This window comes from Papaver somniferum, chromosome 5 (assembly GCF_003573695.1).
Source record: "Papaver somniferum cultivar HN1 chromosome 5, ASM357369v1, whole genome shotgun sequence".
In the NCBI taxonomy this organism is placed as follows: Eukaryota; Viridiplantae; Streptophyta; class Magnoliopsida; order Ranunculales; family Papaveraceae; genus Papaver; species Papaver somniferum.
Window position 1 is genome coordinate 158,206,185 of NC_039362.1, and position 15,034 is coordinate 158,221,218.

At 36.9% G+C, this 15,034-nt stretch overlaps 2 protein-coding genes across 2 annotated transcripts; both read left to right on the forward strand.

Moving 5' to 3' along the window:
• Positions 1–786: 786 nt before the first annotated feature.
• LOC113283362 (protein TIC 40, chloroplastic-like) lies at positions 787–8,976 on the forward strand. Its single transcript, XM_026532595.1, has 14 exons — positions 787–1,118; positions 1,219–1,321; positions 1,479–1,536; positions 1,664–1,681; positions 3,112–3,400; positions 4,801–4,907; positions 4,991–5,057; positions 5,540–5,612; positions 5,816–5,856; positions 6,310–6,355; positions 7,394–7,488; positions 7,779–7,882; positions 7,958–8,005; positions 8,640–8,976. The coding sequence occupies exons 1-14, from the start codon at positions 896–898 to the stop codon at positions 8,694–8,696; spliced, it is 1,329 nt and encodes a 442-aa protein (XP_026388380.1). The 5' UTR covers positions 787–895; the 3' UTR covers positions 8,697–8,976.
• Positions 8,977–10,167: 1,191 nt separating this feature from the next.
• On the forward strand, positions 10,168–13,172 carry LOC113283364 (serine/threonine-protein kinase-like protein CCR4). The gene has a single exon (XM_026532596.1). It carries the CDS (start codon positions 10,338–10,340, stop codon positions 12,681–12,683), a length of 2,346 nt encoding a protein of 781 aa, XP_026388381.1. The 5' UTR covers positions 10,168–10,337; the 3' UTR covers positions 12,684–13,172.
• The last annotated feature ends 1,862 nt before the right edge of the window (positions 13,173–15,034 follow it).

Below are 15,034 nucleotides of genomic sequence, written 5' to 3' on the forward strand. Positions count from 1 at the left end.
AAAAATTCATTAAACTACCGATTATTACCAGTTTGTATCCAGGAAGATATGGCCAACAATATTCAGCCGATAACCATCAAATATTTCTCCCGAATACTGTCGATGTTCTTGAGAAATGAAGAACACGACTACATTCGGAAGTAAATAAGCATGAATATCGCCCGAATCTGGATACATAACCGAAAACCCTAGAATTTTTTTTTTCTCGATTCGTCGAATTAAAGCGAAATAAACCCCAAAAATGATAGATTCTTACCTAATTTGGGCCATTTGAAGTTGACGAAGTGTTTGATTATCGGAATCGCCACCACCGACTACATCGACGGGTACTTCTTCTTCGCGTTCTTCTTCATTTGCAGCAACAATTTCTTTATTTCTTGCTAAAATCCCAATCTTTGGATCGATACCCCGAGCAACGTTTTTGGTTCTAGGTCTGTGGGTTTCATTTCCCTTATCCATTGTTTTATAAACGAATCGACGATGTTTTGATTTTACGATTCGCGGCGATGTTTCGGTTGAACACAAGAATGAGGGAAAGTTTTTTTTTCTTCCACAATCGGAAGATAATATGAAACTGGAAGAAGAAGAAGAGTTGAAATGAGTAGAATTTTTTTTGATTTGGTTTTTATACAGTTTTACCAGAAGGGCATTTATGTAACTTCAATATCATATAGGGTACCCCTTAACTAGAGTCTTTGGCTGGGTATAAATTGATGGCCCCTAAATTCTTTCGGGTGGCCCCTAAAAACGCGAGGTTTTATTATCCAGATATTTTCGTTCTGAAAATCGCTTTTCTCCACTTCTCCGTAAACACCTACAGCAGAGAGCACTAGTTCTCCGAATCTCTGCTTCTTAAACCCTAAAAAATATTAAACCCTAAGGGTTTACCATCTCAATGGAAAACCTTGCCCTAGTTTCTTCCCCTAAAATTCTACTAGGTTCTTCTTCTTCACCAAATCTCGTCTGTCCGATTTCACTCAAACATTCTTCTTTTTCCCTATTTCACAACAGACGAAATGGTTCTTATCAAACCAGATGTAAAATTACAGCTCGAGCTCACCAACGATTTAGTGATAAAATTCGTCTCCCAATAACAAAATCCGAAAAATCCGAAATCGGTACTTACTCTCTATCTTGATCATGTTTTTCACTTTATTTTGGTCTAGTTTTGCTCTTGGTTTCTGATTCTTCCAGATAATTTGTGTGTGTGGACATTAGGGACGGAGGTTTTTGCAAGCATTTCTTCTTCAACTAGCAAAGAAACTTCTTCTTCTGTTGGAGTCACCCCTCAGCTCGTACCACCACCTCCATCATCTCAGATGTAAATGTTCCTCCATGATTGCTAGTATTATGTTTTCTTTTTTGCTTCCACTCTACATACATGTGCATCTGTATGAGTACAATTTTGGACTCGCCAACTAGTTTCGTGATTGGTATGTATTTCAGTTTATGGTTTAACCTTATTATTATGTTTGTAGAGGATCACCATTATTTTGGATTGGAGTTGGAGTTGGGTTCTCTGCACTATTTTCATGGGTAAGCTCAAGGAACATTACATTCTCTCTAGTCATTATATTAGTCACGTATAGCTACATTTATAATTGCGTTTTTGCCTTGTACTGTTGAACATTCATTTCTGATAGTCTCTAATCACATTTTCCAGGCTTCGTCAAACTTGAAGGTGAGTTATTTCAATCCCGTTGACATTTGACGAGGTACACATTTGCATTTCTTTCCTTTTCTCCTTCGGTTATGATATACGAAGATCTTTGTCATACGTTAAGAGTTAAGGATGGCTGAATCATGTAGTTCCTATTTGATAGGTTATTGATATGCAAGCTTCAATTCGTACTTTACCTATCATTATGTGAATTGAGAGGCTGACATGTTTCAATAAATCTTAAACAATATTGCATGTCATGCTAATAATTTCAATGATTAAACAGGATTTCTTTTTGACGGTTTTAATTTCTGTTACTTATGCTAGTTTTCTTATAATTAGTTACTTATACCAGTTGTAATTCATAAGATATATCTTCCAACATAAGAAAAACTGTACCAACTAGTGTTTTCCTTAATGTGGTACATTCAGGATGTCACTGCGTGAGTACCCGTTATGTTATGGGTTTATGTTCACAGTATCAAAACTATATACTTAGGTTTTCTATGAATTATAGATACATAGATGCACCTGCACCTAGCATTTCATTCTCGATAAAACCTAATCCGCGAGCTAATGAAAATTAAAATACAACTAACCAGTTTATTCTGTTTTATACCGATTATGTTTGTCTTGCCACTAAGATCAGAAAAATGAAGCTCACCAGAGATGCCTATTTTGATGGGTAGGCTTTTGATATCGCCTCCCAAATCACTCCACTTCTTTGGAGATGTATGGTTGGTTCTGTCTTTGTTGCCGACTGCCATGTACATCCTGTTTGAACTAAAACCTTGTCAACTGTCTTTCATAGGTTTGGATGTCACCATACATCTTCAGCCTAGGAAGAGAAACATTTGGTTTGAAACCTTGGAATTTCGAAAAGGAGAGAAACCTGCTTGGTGAACCTAAGAAGACAGACCACCTGACACAGTCAAGTTATATCTTAGCACAATCAAGAACCACATGCACAACTTGAGAATAAACTAGTAGGATTAAGATATCAATGGCTAGTATCGACGGGTTAAGTGCTCACTGTACAATTATCTGAATTTCTTTTCTGATGATATCTGATAAACATAAAAAAGTGTTTCGAGTCTTAGAAATGGTAGATTCAGTATAGAAGAGTTGAAGAAAAGATTCAAACAGAAGAATGTAGCTTTGGATTTTTCTTCTTTCTATGGTCAATATTAAAGTTGGTTTCTGCTTAACATAACCTATGTTTTATTTGGATAATGTGCCACATAACCTATGTTTTATTTGGATAATGTGCCACACGTGTAGTATACTAGTATGTAGTCAGTTATTCCAATTCGCACCATTGTCATTCTATGCACTTAATATATCTTTATAACTTTTTTTCTTTTGCAAACTACAGTAACATTTTAAACTAAAGCAATGTTATTCCAGAGACAAATATGGCACGCGAGTTTCTAACTGAAATCTTCTTTCAGAAATATGCTATGCAGCAAGCAATGAAAACTTTGACGGGGCAGATGTCCAGTGGAACTGGAAGTAGCCCATTTAATAATCCTTCCTTCTCTCAACAATCACCATTTCAATTTCCATTTTCTATGCCCCCACCACCTACATCAGGTACCTCAACTACTCCTGTTGCCTCACCACCCAGCCGCCCTCGCGTCACAGTAGATGTCTCGGCAACAGATGTAGAGGCAGCCCCACACTCCTCACCTGCTGAAGTTAAACCGGAAACGGAAATCAAGAAGGAACAACGGAAATACGGTATTTGAGCCCTTAATATATCTATTTGGTCAGTAAGATTTTGATTAATCCTGGGTGGCATAAAGCTCCAATTGATACGTAGGCTGTAGCATGCTAATGGATGACATCAGGACTCGTTTACAAGGCCATTTGGTGTAATATACCTGGGCCTCTATGCAAGCCTGTCCAATCTTATTAATCATTATATATTTGTTTGTTTTTAGTCTTACAGTGTACATTTTTTTTTCATATACAAATCATAAAACCTATATGTATTTTGCTCCGGTTCTTCTCTGTATGACAAAATATCTTCATACACTTCGAATCTTGACGCTTAGTAAATTATTGTTCATATAGGCACTTAAGTTAGATCTAGATGTGTGCCTCAACTGCATTACTCTAGATGGAAAGTTGATCATCAAACAGGAATTATGTTACTTATCGCATTAGCTATACGAATTATGCTGATTGAAATTTCACTAGTCTCAACTTACATCGTAGTGTCTGATAATGAAGTTGGTTATCCCATCTGATGGTATACAACTTAACTCAACAAGCATTTATAAATGTTTCTGTTTGGAATGTAGAATTGCATTCTCAAGATAACATGTGGGAGGAGTACGGGCATTTCTATTTTTATTTGTTAATTTATAAGCCTGCCTTACAGAGTCGGGCCACTGAATTATTCTTAGATGAAATCAACAGAGCATATGAACGTCCTAGAAACCTTCCTTAGGTAGGAAGTTGGTAAATGGTTAACCCTATATGTTGAATGACAGGTGGTTGATATATATCATGATTTGTGAGCTGCTACAATATTTTTAAAGCCGGATGTATCGTAGAGCTCCTTGATTATTTGACTTTCCTTTTAGTTTGAACTTTGTGGTGAGCATCATATACTGATTCTATGCGAAACTGGACATTCTATAAGTCAAGTATAAATAGAATAACCGAAGTAGAGAATTTGAGGGATCAGTAACTAGATTAAAGAACAGGTTTTTAATTGAGAAAGCATACGACGCAAGTCTGAGGCTATAGTCCCCAACACATTTCTAAGACACGGTTTATGGTTAAGTAAGTTAGCTTCCTTTGCATGTGATGTAGATAACTTCTCCACTTTCTCTATCCTCGTCTTAAACCTAGCAAGCAAGGTTGTATATCTTTATTTTCGTTGGTGATCCATTTAGATCAGTTTGCAACTTTACCAAGATAAACTTTGGCATCGTTTTCTGTTGGATGTAGTAAAGCTTACGTGCTGGTTCCTGTGAGTAGAACTGGTCAGTATGAGTATGAGTGTAACTGAACTCACAGTAGAAACAATTTTTCTTGAAACCTGCATATAATCTCGGATGTTAATTGTTGTAATCTTGTTTGAAGTTTCCTTCTGTTGTGAAAATGATCAAGTAGTTTTTTTTGTGCAGCTTTTGAAGACGTGTCTCCCCAAGAAGTGTTGCAAGAGGATATTTTTACTAGTTCTAAAGAGTCATCGGAGCAAACCCCCACCAAGACTGCTCAGTTTTCAGAAGAAGTGAGTCCGTCAAGGAATTTTTTTGTACGGATGAATTGATGCTTTACAATCACTTATTTATATATATTTTTATTAAACCGTAGGTTTCTCTAAACGGAGCTGCTCCGAAGCAGGATGAAAGTTACTCTAAAGAGGCACCACGATCTTCTGGTGCGAATATACCACTTTAGCACTTCTTTTGTCCAACTTAGACGTCTGAGCTATACTCTCTAAATTTCAATCTCAAAACGATTGACAACTTGTACAGATTCACTTTGGGTGGGCCATCACTTAGTTGTTAGTATCCTTTTAATTTCACTTATGATGAGAACCTGCACACATCAGATGATACCTTTGAGCTATGAGTTGAACCTAATTGAGTTGGCAAGTTCATTCTGTATGCTCTAAAAAAATATGAGTTCATCACCTTTGAAATTACTCGTGATACTCATCTGACGAATAAACTTCCTTTGAAGTTGTAAGCTAATGAAATTCTAGTCTTCCTTAACTAGGAGAAGTGATGGCAGGCATTGTTTCGGTTATATCGTTCTTGACCATCATTGTGCCCATGAACAAGAAAACCGCCTTAGAAAAAACAATGGCAATATTTCGCTTAAGTTGTCTCCCTTGGCTAATAATTAATCTATGAACAGGAAAATCTCCCATGTCAGTAGAGGCATTAGAGAAAATGATGGAGGATCCAACAGTACAGAAAATGGTTTATCCGTAAGTTGATTGTGCTTATTATTACTCTCTATATTTAGTTGTTGTTTTTTTTAATCATCTTACATCCAATGTTGAGTTTGACATTATGGAAGATCGTTAATCATGACCCATTTTACTCTTCACTTCATCCAAGGATTTATCAACTGCACTATTTTTGGTTGTTTCATAATGATTAAGAGGTACCACATCTCTGTGTTTTGCAGCTATTTACCTGAGCAAATGAGGAATCCTGAGACCTTCAAGTGTAAGTATTCAGTATTGCCTACTCCAGTTTCTCTTTCATCATTAGCAAGCTGTGATTTGGTTAGGTATAGAAGTCAGTAACTGAGAAAGCACATACATAAGATGCCGATTGAAATAGTTTCAAGCACCAGTTACTTTTTCGAAGTCATTGGATTACTAGCTAGTTGATCTTGTCAGATTACTATACTATCGGACTAACACAATGAGGGCCTAAAAGCTGGCTGGTTTTCACTTTAAACTAATTATTGTTTGACAAGATACTATGCTAAAAAGTTCACTTAAGAATTTGACAGTTTCTTCTGCTACATCATTATACAATTTCGCTATCTAAGTACAACTCTTAAAGCACTCTTTCAACTGTATCCTCATTATTTCGCTAAGCACATGGGGATTAAAGGATCATTGTGATGTCAAGGGATTGTAGTTTTCCGTAACTGATTGGATATTTTTGCAGGGATGCTTCAGAATCCAGAGTATCGCCAACAGCTGGGAGATATGCTGTAAGTGCTTCAGTTTTTATTTAAATCCGCTTATCATAGTAATCGGATGGTCTTAGTTTTCATAATCTGGTAATCTAGAGCTTCGTATTGGTTTGTTTACTCTATTTAAATTAGATCTTGTTGTTGGAATTTCAGCTCTTTAGTCATCATTACTTGAAGATAATAATAATAAACCATTCTCATGCTGAATTAGAAATAACCCTTGGGGATAACATATTCTAGAGTTCATATAAACAGCACCGTACACAGTAATTTCACCATGTTCTACAGCTTTACAGCATCCTGTAATCAGTTCTTAGTATAACCGAACTACACAACATCATGAACATGGCCATAAAGAAGAAAATAGGTTTTGTCCTGGACTTCAACTTTTTTTTCCTCGTGCTTCAGGCTGAGAAAAGAGTCCTTGTCATACTTGCCGCATGTTAACTCTTAACCTTTCCACAAAGAGTTAGAGAAACGCCTCATGGCTACATAAGACAGCTTACTAGTTATCATTAAGCTACTTTACTATATGCAGCATTAAGCTTAAGCTAAGTTTTTAGTGCATGGTTGAACCATAATCACACCTTCATCCAGCTCAAGTTAAGCTAATCCAGGATTAACTCAAACTAAACTTGATTTGTAGTGTAAACCATAAGAAGTCAACACCGCTTACTAATCTTAAAGTCCAGATTATTTTCATAATGGAGCAGCTATATGGTTATAAGATAAAGTAAAAACCTTGGTGCCATGTCATATTCCCATCTTTGTACTTCCACTTAGACAGTCAATGCTGTCTTCAGTTTTAGCACTCCTGTAATCTGGATCCTACTGTTTACCAATTTGAGAGCTCAACCGTTCTCTTATGTGAGCAGACATGGTTATAAAGCTAACTAATACCATTCTGTGTACCATGGCATATTCCCCTTTTTGTATTTTTGTTTGGACGCCGTTATGTTGTGTTTTACTGATGTTAATCTGGTGAGCTATCTATAGCAGTTGGATGAACACTGATTTAGTTAGTAACCCAGTATCTCTGTTTTTGCTGGATTGTAGAAACAATATGGGTGGAGGCACTGAATGGGACAACAGAATGATGGATTCCTTGAAAAATTTTGATCTTAGCAGTCCGGAGGTCAAGGAGCAGTTTGGTGAGCTCAATACTAAACATTATGTGTTGCCATATTTATGTAGAGTTTGTTGTATGTATGTATGTATGCTTTCAGCTCAATCGTTTTTTAGCGTATTATCATTTTGGACGTATCTGGTGTCATCATACTTGATCTCAATCATCTTTTAATTTGACTCACTGAAGTTAGTTGGATGTGATTGTAACGCAGCATGCCAGAATTCACGTACTTGTACATTGGATGTGGGTCTTTTTCGCGAGTCACGTAAATTGTTTTTAATTTTTTTGTTTGTTTGATTTTTTTCATCGTAGACCAAATCGGGCTTACACCAGAAGATGTTATTGCAAAAATTATGGCTAATCCAGACGTTGCTATGGCATTTCAGAATCCAAGAGTTCAACAGGCTATCATGGATGTAAGGCATCTACTTCTAAATATTTGCGTTGTGTGATATTGTTGGAAGTCTTTGACATTTTATTGCTTTTTGCAGTGCTCACAGAACCCTCTCAGCATTGCTAAGTACCAAAATGACAAAGAGGTGAGGGTTTGCTTGTCTTGCTGTTTGTACATTTGCTAGTGTTGTCTTTTGCAACAAACTTTGGCGAATATCTATTAAGAACCTAGTTTTTATTTCCCATATTGTGTCGATGTGTTGGTAAATAAATGAGGGAACTCGACTATAATGAATGGCATACTTATTTTCTTAAAATAAATATGAAAATAGTGGGAGGTACAAATTTGTTCAGCAGCTTGTGGTACATATTTGGTGCCTGCAGTAGAAACAATATTTAAAATATCTTAAATTGAAGATTCAGTTAAGAGCTGAATGTTTCTCCCCAAACTTTTCTGGAACAGCTATGCTATTGATCATTCTGTATTTTCTAGTACCTGTCTAGCCTACTAGAAATATTAATGTCAATGATGCTTCTTAAGAAACATCAGTCAAGTTGGCAGGCGCCTTCTGCTAAAATATATCTTTTGGTTCTTTCGTTGAGCATAATCAGAAACCATCATTGCAAACTCTCTAGATACATTCCTTGTGATGCTAACATGAAGAGGAAAATTGCATCATCTGGCATCGTCCCTTTCTCTTGTGTTCTCTTTTTTGTTAAGTTCCTTACTCCCTGTTGGTTGACATGTTGAGGTGTAACATATTTGCTTTCATCTTTCAGGTGATGGATGTGTTCAACAAAATCTCGGAACTCTTCCCTGGGGTTGGTTCACCTTGATTTCCTCAATACACCTAAAGCTTCAACTTGCTAGGATCAGTGTAGCTTGAAATTTACATTGATTGTACAGGAGGACCTATGTTCGGATTTAAATACCAAGTTTTGTTTTATTTTTTAGACGATTTAGATTTAGCTTACTGGTTCAAAATATAGGAGTCTGTATTGTTTGAAAACTGTCCAACGAATAGCTAGGATAATCGGAATTCTTACTTGTGTACTTTGTGATAGACAATTGTTATTATATTTTTGGTTTTGCAGGCATTTTTGTGTTACCACTGCAGAATATTTCAATACATAAATAGAGGTGTGCTATAAAAGATGCAAAACACGTAAGAGTAAGCATTTTTGCAGGGCAACAGATCTGAACATCATAATAAGGTGCTCTAATCCTGGTTACTTAGTTGGGGTTGGTGTAGATCCACTATCTTAGAACAATAATGACCGTACGGACTACTTTAATTTTAGTGGCGTGGTCAATCCTGATCTGCAAGGCACGATGTTATCCAATCTGTAACTGCATGTAAAAGGCTAGTGCCAATCTTAATCTGGGCATCTACCGCATTCAGTTTGTGACAGTCACTCACAGGATATACTCGATTCCTTTGCTGAATTTACATGCATAGTTATCCAGGGTCCAAAGAAAAGGTGTCGGTCACTTCTTATGGAGACGTTTCACTGATTAGTGGAGTTTCTCCAAATTTGGGTTTACACTGCTACAGCTGCCACTCAGAATTTCTTCTATTGGCATTGTGGCTTTGATTTCCAATGAATTATCATAGTCACTGTAACAAACTTGTTCATATAAAATGCTAAAAAGACGAATCACGAGGTGTAAGTAACCTAGTAAAGTATCCATATTTTAGTTGTTTTATATCGTTGACAAAGGAACATTATGACTTCAAGGGGGCCTCATTTACAGTAGTAATACAGCTCAAACTATCTAAAATCCTCAAAAATGGGTCATATGTTAGCTTTATATTCTTTCTAGACCTTTTTGCAAGAACTTTATATTATAACATGAAATAATTAGTCCAACACTTGTGTGTGGTGTTCGTTGAATCTGATGATCCTCGGTTTCAAACCTTTTCAACTACTTACTACCAACACCAACAATTTTATTCATTTCATCTGGTTTTAGGTTATTTTAATTTCTAACGCCATGAACACGCATTTACTAAGCTGTCATATTTTACATCCATTTATCTGCATCTAATGTAGAGAAAATATGCCCTTCCACGAGGAAAAAAACAAATAATATTCCCGTATGAATATTTTACACCCACTTGCAGAAGAATCTCCTTTATTTGGAAAATTTTAGTTTCTAAAAATGTTTGACCATGATGTTCATCTAAAGACTTTGTCCAAATTTTTTTTTCCCATGAACATAAATGATTTGATACGGTCTCTTCTTGTGCATAAATACGTAACGTATGTATGGCGTTTTCCCCCTAAGAAGGTGCAACATCAAATCAAATGCTACTAAATAACAAGTCTTTGGTCCATACCCCCTCACTTCAACAAAACCGCGTAATTCTAAGCTAACTTAGAAATCAGTTGGAATTCTTTTTCAAATCTCAAATTCTCTCTTACTATTTTTTATTTTCTTAGAGGTTCTAAAACTATGAAATTCTTCATTTACATATGGATTCCAAAGAGTACTCTCAGCTCTTTGTTATGTTAACAATTCTTTTGTTACATTCTCAGTTCATGTTTCAATCTTCACTAGCTTCTTCTTCTTCTTCTTCTTTATCAATATCTGAAACTTCTAACCAAGTTTTAATTTGTTCATTAATACCATCATCATCAGGTTCACTACAAAAATCATTTCTGAATTGCACTAATTATCCAAAAACTAATCAAATTCCTGTCATTTCACCAAACGTGTCAATATCAGCGATCACCGGGGGCAATGGGTTCCAATGTATTTTAAGTCCAACGTCATCGGAAACTTGTGTTCTTCGTTGCTGGAGATTCTCCGGTAATGGTACGGATATTCGGTTCAAGAGGATTTATAGAGGTCCAACGCTGGACGAACTTGTCTCCGGGGATTCACACATTTGCGCTAGAGTTACTAGTACTAAACGTGTAGAATGTTGGCAATGGCAAGAGTTTGATTCTGCAGGTAGTTATAACTTAACTGGGATATCCGTAGGAGGAGAATTTTTATGCGGGTTAACAGAATCCAAAACTATTAAGTGCTTAGGAAATGATCGAGATGTTGTTGGAGCTCCGCCGAACGGGACTTTCAATCTTGTGAAGGCCGGAAATCGCCATGCCTGTGCTGTTTCAACTGATGGAAGTTTAAAGTGTTGGGGAGAAATGGTTGGAGAAGTTCCACCAGGGGACTTCACTGATTTGGCATTAGGAAATTATCGAACTTGTGCTCTTCGCGTTAACGGGACAATGGCTTGTTGGGGAGGAGATGACAATTTCATGTTACCAGAGGAATTACGAGAGATGGAGTTTATTCGGATTGAAGCAAAAAACAGTGTTTTCTGTGGGATTCTTACAAAGAATTTATCAGTTATTTGTTGGGGTAAGAGTGAGTTTTTTAGTAATTATTCAATGGTTTTTAGATATGTGCAACCTGGACCTTGTTCCATAACCTGTCCCTGCAAAATTGTTCCGGATTCAGAAAGATTTTGCAGCCAAGGCAGTATGTGTCTTCCTTGTAGTAGTCCAAAATCACCGGCATTGCAACTATCTCCGCCGCCGCCAGAGTCTGCACAGCCGGGAAGCTGCGGAAATGACAAGAGAAAGGTGGCATTTCTAGTGGTGGGTTATGTGGGAACATTGTCATTGATACTTGTTTGTGGTTTCTTCCTCTTCAAATTTTGTAAGAATAGGGTTTGCCGAATTCATGATTCAGGTCGGTTGGACCAAGTTATTGAGCAGCCATCTCCAGTCAGGTCTATTCGGCGCAGCGGATCTCAAATTCGGGTGCAGGCTTCTCAAGAAAGAAGACTTGGCAAACTGTACAGTATGAACTATTTGGAAGAATTCGGTCTGGAAACACTACTCAGAGTGACAAGAAATTTTTCAACAGGGAACAAAATCGGGCACGGAAGTTTCGGTTTGGTTTACCGGGCAATCCTAGACGACGGCCGAGAAGTTGCAATTAAGCGAGCCGTATCGATCTCAAGATCATGTTATGCTTCAGCTGCAGCAACAACAGCTGCGACGAAACGCCAAAATGACAAGGAGAATGCATTCATAGCAGAACTGGCTTACCTCTCCCGGCTCAACCATAAAAACCTGGTCAGACTCTTGGGCTATTGCGAGGAACAAAATGAATGCGCATTAGTGTACGAGTACATTGCTAATGGCACACTCCATGATCAGTTGCACGGACTCGAGCCAGCCCCGCCGCTCAGTTCATGGACGGCTAGATTAAAAGTTGCGCTAGACGCAGCTCGGGGGATTGAATATCTGCATACATATGCTGTTCCATCAATCATTCACCGCGACATCAAATCCTCCAACATTTTGCTAGATGCGTCTTGGACAGCCAAAGTTGCAGATTTTGGGTTATCGTTGATAGGTCCTAAAGATCACGAGCCGTATTTATCGTTACGGGCAGCCGGGACTGTTGGTTATATGGATCCTGAGTACTTCAGATTACAGCAGTTAACAACCAAAAGCGATGTTTACAGTTTCGGGGTGGTATTACTGGAACTACTAACCGGGTTCAAGGCAATACATCTAAACGAAGCCGTTGCACCAAGAAACATTGTCGATTATATTGTACCGTATATCCACGACGACAGAATGCATTGTGTGTTAGACCCAAAATTATCCGCTCCGACACCGTATGAAATCGAAGCTGTTACTCAGTTGGGGTACTTGGCAGCTGATTGCGTGAATCTTGAGGGACGAAACCGGCCATCCATGAATGAAGTTGTAAGCTGTTTGGAAGATGCATTGGCTGATTGTGAGGTGCCGCAAGTACTACAGTCTCCATCAAGTATTAGATCAACAAGTAGGTGATGATGGTACTGTATTGAGGTTTCGTTCTTTTAGTCATGAATAATGTAAAGAATTCTTGGACTCACACTATGACTACAGTTTAGACAATTTATTTTATTTAGGCGTACTTTTTTTCTCCTTTTTCTTTTCTGATCCAAACAACAGATGTCACTGTAGTAGAGTGGTAAAGTAAATCGAGCCGTCAGGTGAAATCACGAATGACCTGAGCTCCAAATTTTTTCAAGGTTTGAAAGTGACAAGGTATCCACCGTACTACTAGAAGGTGGATGTTTCGCAGAAAGGTTCTTGGAAGGGTACATGTTCTTCAGATTCTTTTCTAGAAACTTAAACTTTAGAATAACTGATGTTGATGCTTATTAGCTAACTGGGCCTGGGTTTATTATCCTCGAATGATCTCAGTGAGTCAATAATTGATTGTAGGGTAAGCCGAAAGGTGTTTCATCATGTACCTAACTAAAAGAAACCTAAGTAGAAGTCTGTATTTTTGTAGTCTTTCTTTAGTGGAGTATAGCTTTCAACAAAAAAAGGATTAATATGATGATGATGCTCACTTATTTTATTAAAGTCAAGGTGTTTGAAATTCAGAGTGGTGGCCAAATGGAATTCATTTTCGTTTTAGGTAGGAATCCTTTCTAACCAAGCATTAACAACTCCATTTCATAAGTAAATGGTAATAATGTCATTGGTCCTATAATTTGACCAAAAGGTGAAACTGCACATCGAGGTGAGTGAGTGTGTTTCATTTGCAAAAAAAATTACCTTTACACTTCCTTTGAGCATAGCTCTTTTTATCTAACTAATAATAGGTGGAGTGAAACATCAGCAACAGACATCCCCCATGAGTCTCCAAGATAAGTTGTGCAGTTCCTGAAATTTGGTTTGATTTGATAATGAGATAGCCTTTCAATGATCAGCAATCAAAAGCTTCAGTAGGATGTAAATTGTTGGTCACATGAAAATTCGGATCACAATGAAAATATTCGTTATCTGACAATATTGATTTTGGACACTACTCACTCGTCATATTATTATGTAAATGTTAAATATATATAGTATATATAAGTTTTAGCATGCGACACTCTAAACTCGTACGTGAACGAGTTCATTCAGCAAGCTCATGAGAAAATTTTGATATACAGAGTTTTGGTCACCACGCACAATTTGGATTAACTTGGAGCCACAGAATAATTTACGGTCAAAAATTACAATAGCACATTCCTGTCAATGTAGAGATTTTGATTTACGATGATAATAATGGAATGCATTCTAATTTTTGGGTTCATTGGTAGCTTTCAGTTCACATACTATTTCTCTGGCGAATAACAAAATAAAATCGGGTTTGTAAGTGAATTTGGATCGTTTACCATATAAAGATTATTATGGTATATCTACATTCTATAATAAATTTTGGATCATATGACATACTTTATAGGTTAAATATTTTGAACCACAGTTTTTTTTTTTGATTGCTAGATAAGTAATTCCATAATAACCCGAGATAACTTAGTAAAGCGTGAGAGAACGTTTGTAAACAGATGTTGCATGTGCAAGCAAGAATTAAGTATCGCCAACCACTTGTTCTTAAATTGTAAAGTAGCACACTCTATATGGGACATCTTTATGAATGGTTTTTATGTGCAAGACCTCCGGGAGATGACATATATATATGATGCTTTCAAATATAGAGATAAAATTGACTTTTCAAGGGATAAATTTTTTATCTAGAATATCCTGTTTTATGCCATCTGTTGGAATATCTGGAAAGAGCGCAATCTTCGAATGTTTGTTGTAGAGGCAAAGGAGAAAGACGTTCAAAACATCATACTAGACATTAACCCTCCAAGGCTCTTAGCAATACCAGATTTGAAATGTTAGTCTTCAGATGGGAAAATGTAGTCTAGAGAGAATCGCATGTTGCTTTACTTTTGCGCCCTTTGGCCATTATGGTTCTAAGATTATGCATAACTTGTGATCCTTGGTTCATTTATATATATATATATGATTCTATCGTTTTTATTGATATAAAACAATTACCGTAGTTTTCAAATTCTCCGCACACATCTGATATTCGCACCCGTGCTCGCTACCATATGCGATCTATTTTTCGTCGATGCCTGACCAAACTACCATTACTTCGGTTGTTGGTTGTAAAATTGATCAGGATCACCTCTAGCCATGCGAATCGATGAAAAGCATATAAAAAGATAATAATAAATCGAAAGAAATTAAAGAATGATAACTTTCAGAATATAAGAGTTATTTCTGAATTGTACATATACATCCATGGTCAGCTAGGTTGAAATCGTTAGTGACTAGTATTTAACAGCGATCGGATACTACATTACTGCAAA

What these genes read in the sequence shown, in the direction of transcription:
- LOC113283364 (XM_026532596.1), top strand. Translation starts at nt 10,338, where the DNA reads ATGGATTCCAAAGAGTACTCTCAGCTCTTTGTTATGTTAACAATTCTT.
- LOC113283362 (XM_026532595.1), top strand. Translation starts at nt 896, where the DNA reads ATGGAAAACCTTGCCCTAGTTTCTTCCCCTAAAATTCTACTAGGTTCT. An exon ending in ATCCGAAAAATCCGAAATCG is followed by an intron (nt 1,119 to 1,218) that starts GTACTTACTCTC and finishes TGTGGACATTAG; the next exon opens with GGACGGAGGTTTTTGCAAGC. An exon ending in AGAGGCACCACGATCTTCTG is followed by an intron (nt 5,058 to 5,539) that starts GTGCGAATATAC and finishes ATCTATGAACAG; the next exon opens with GAAAATCTCCCATGTCAGTA.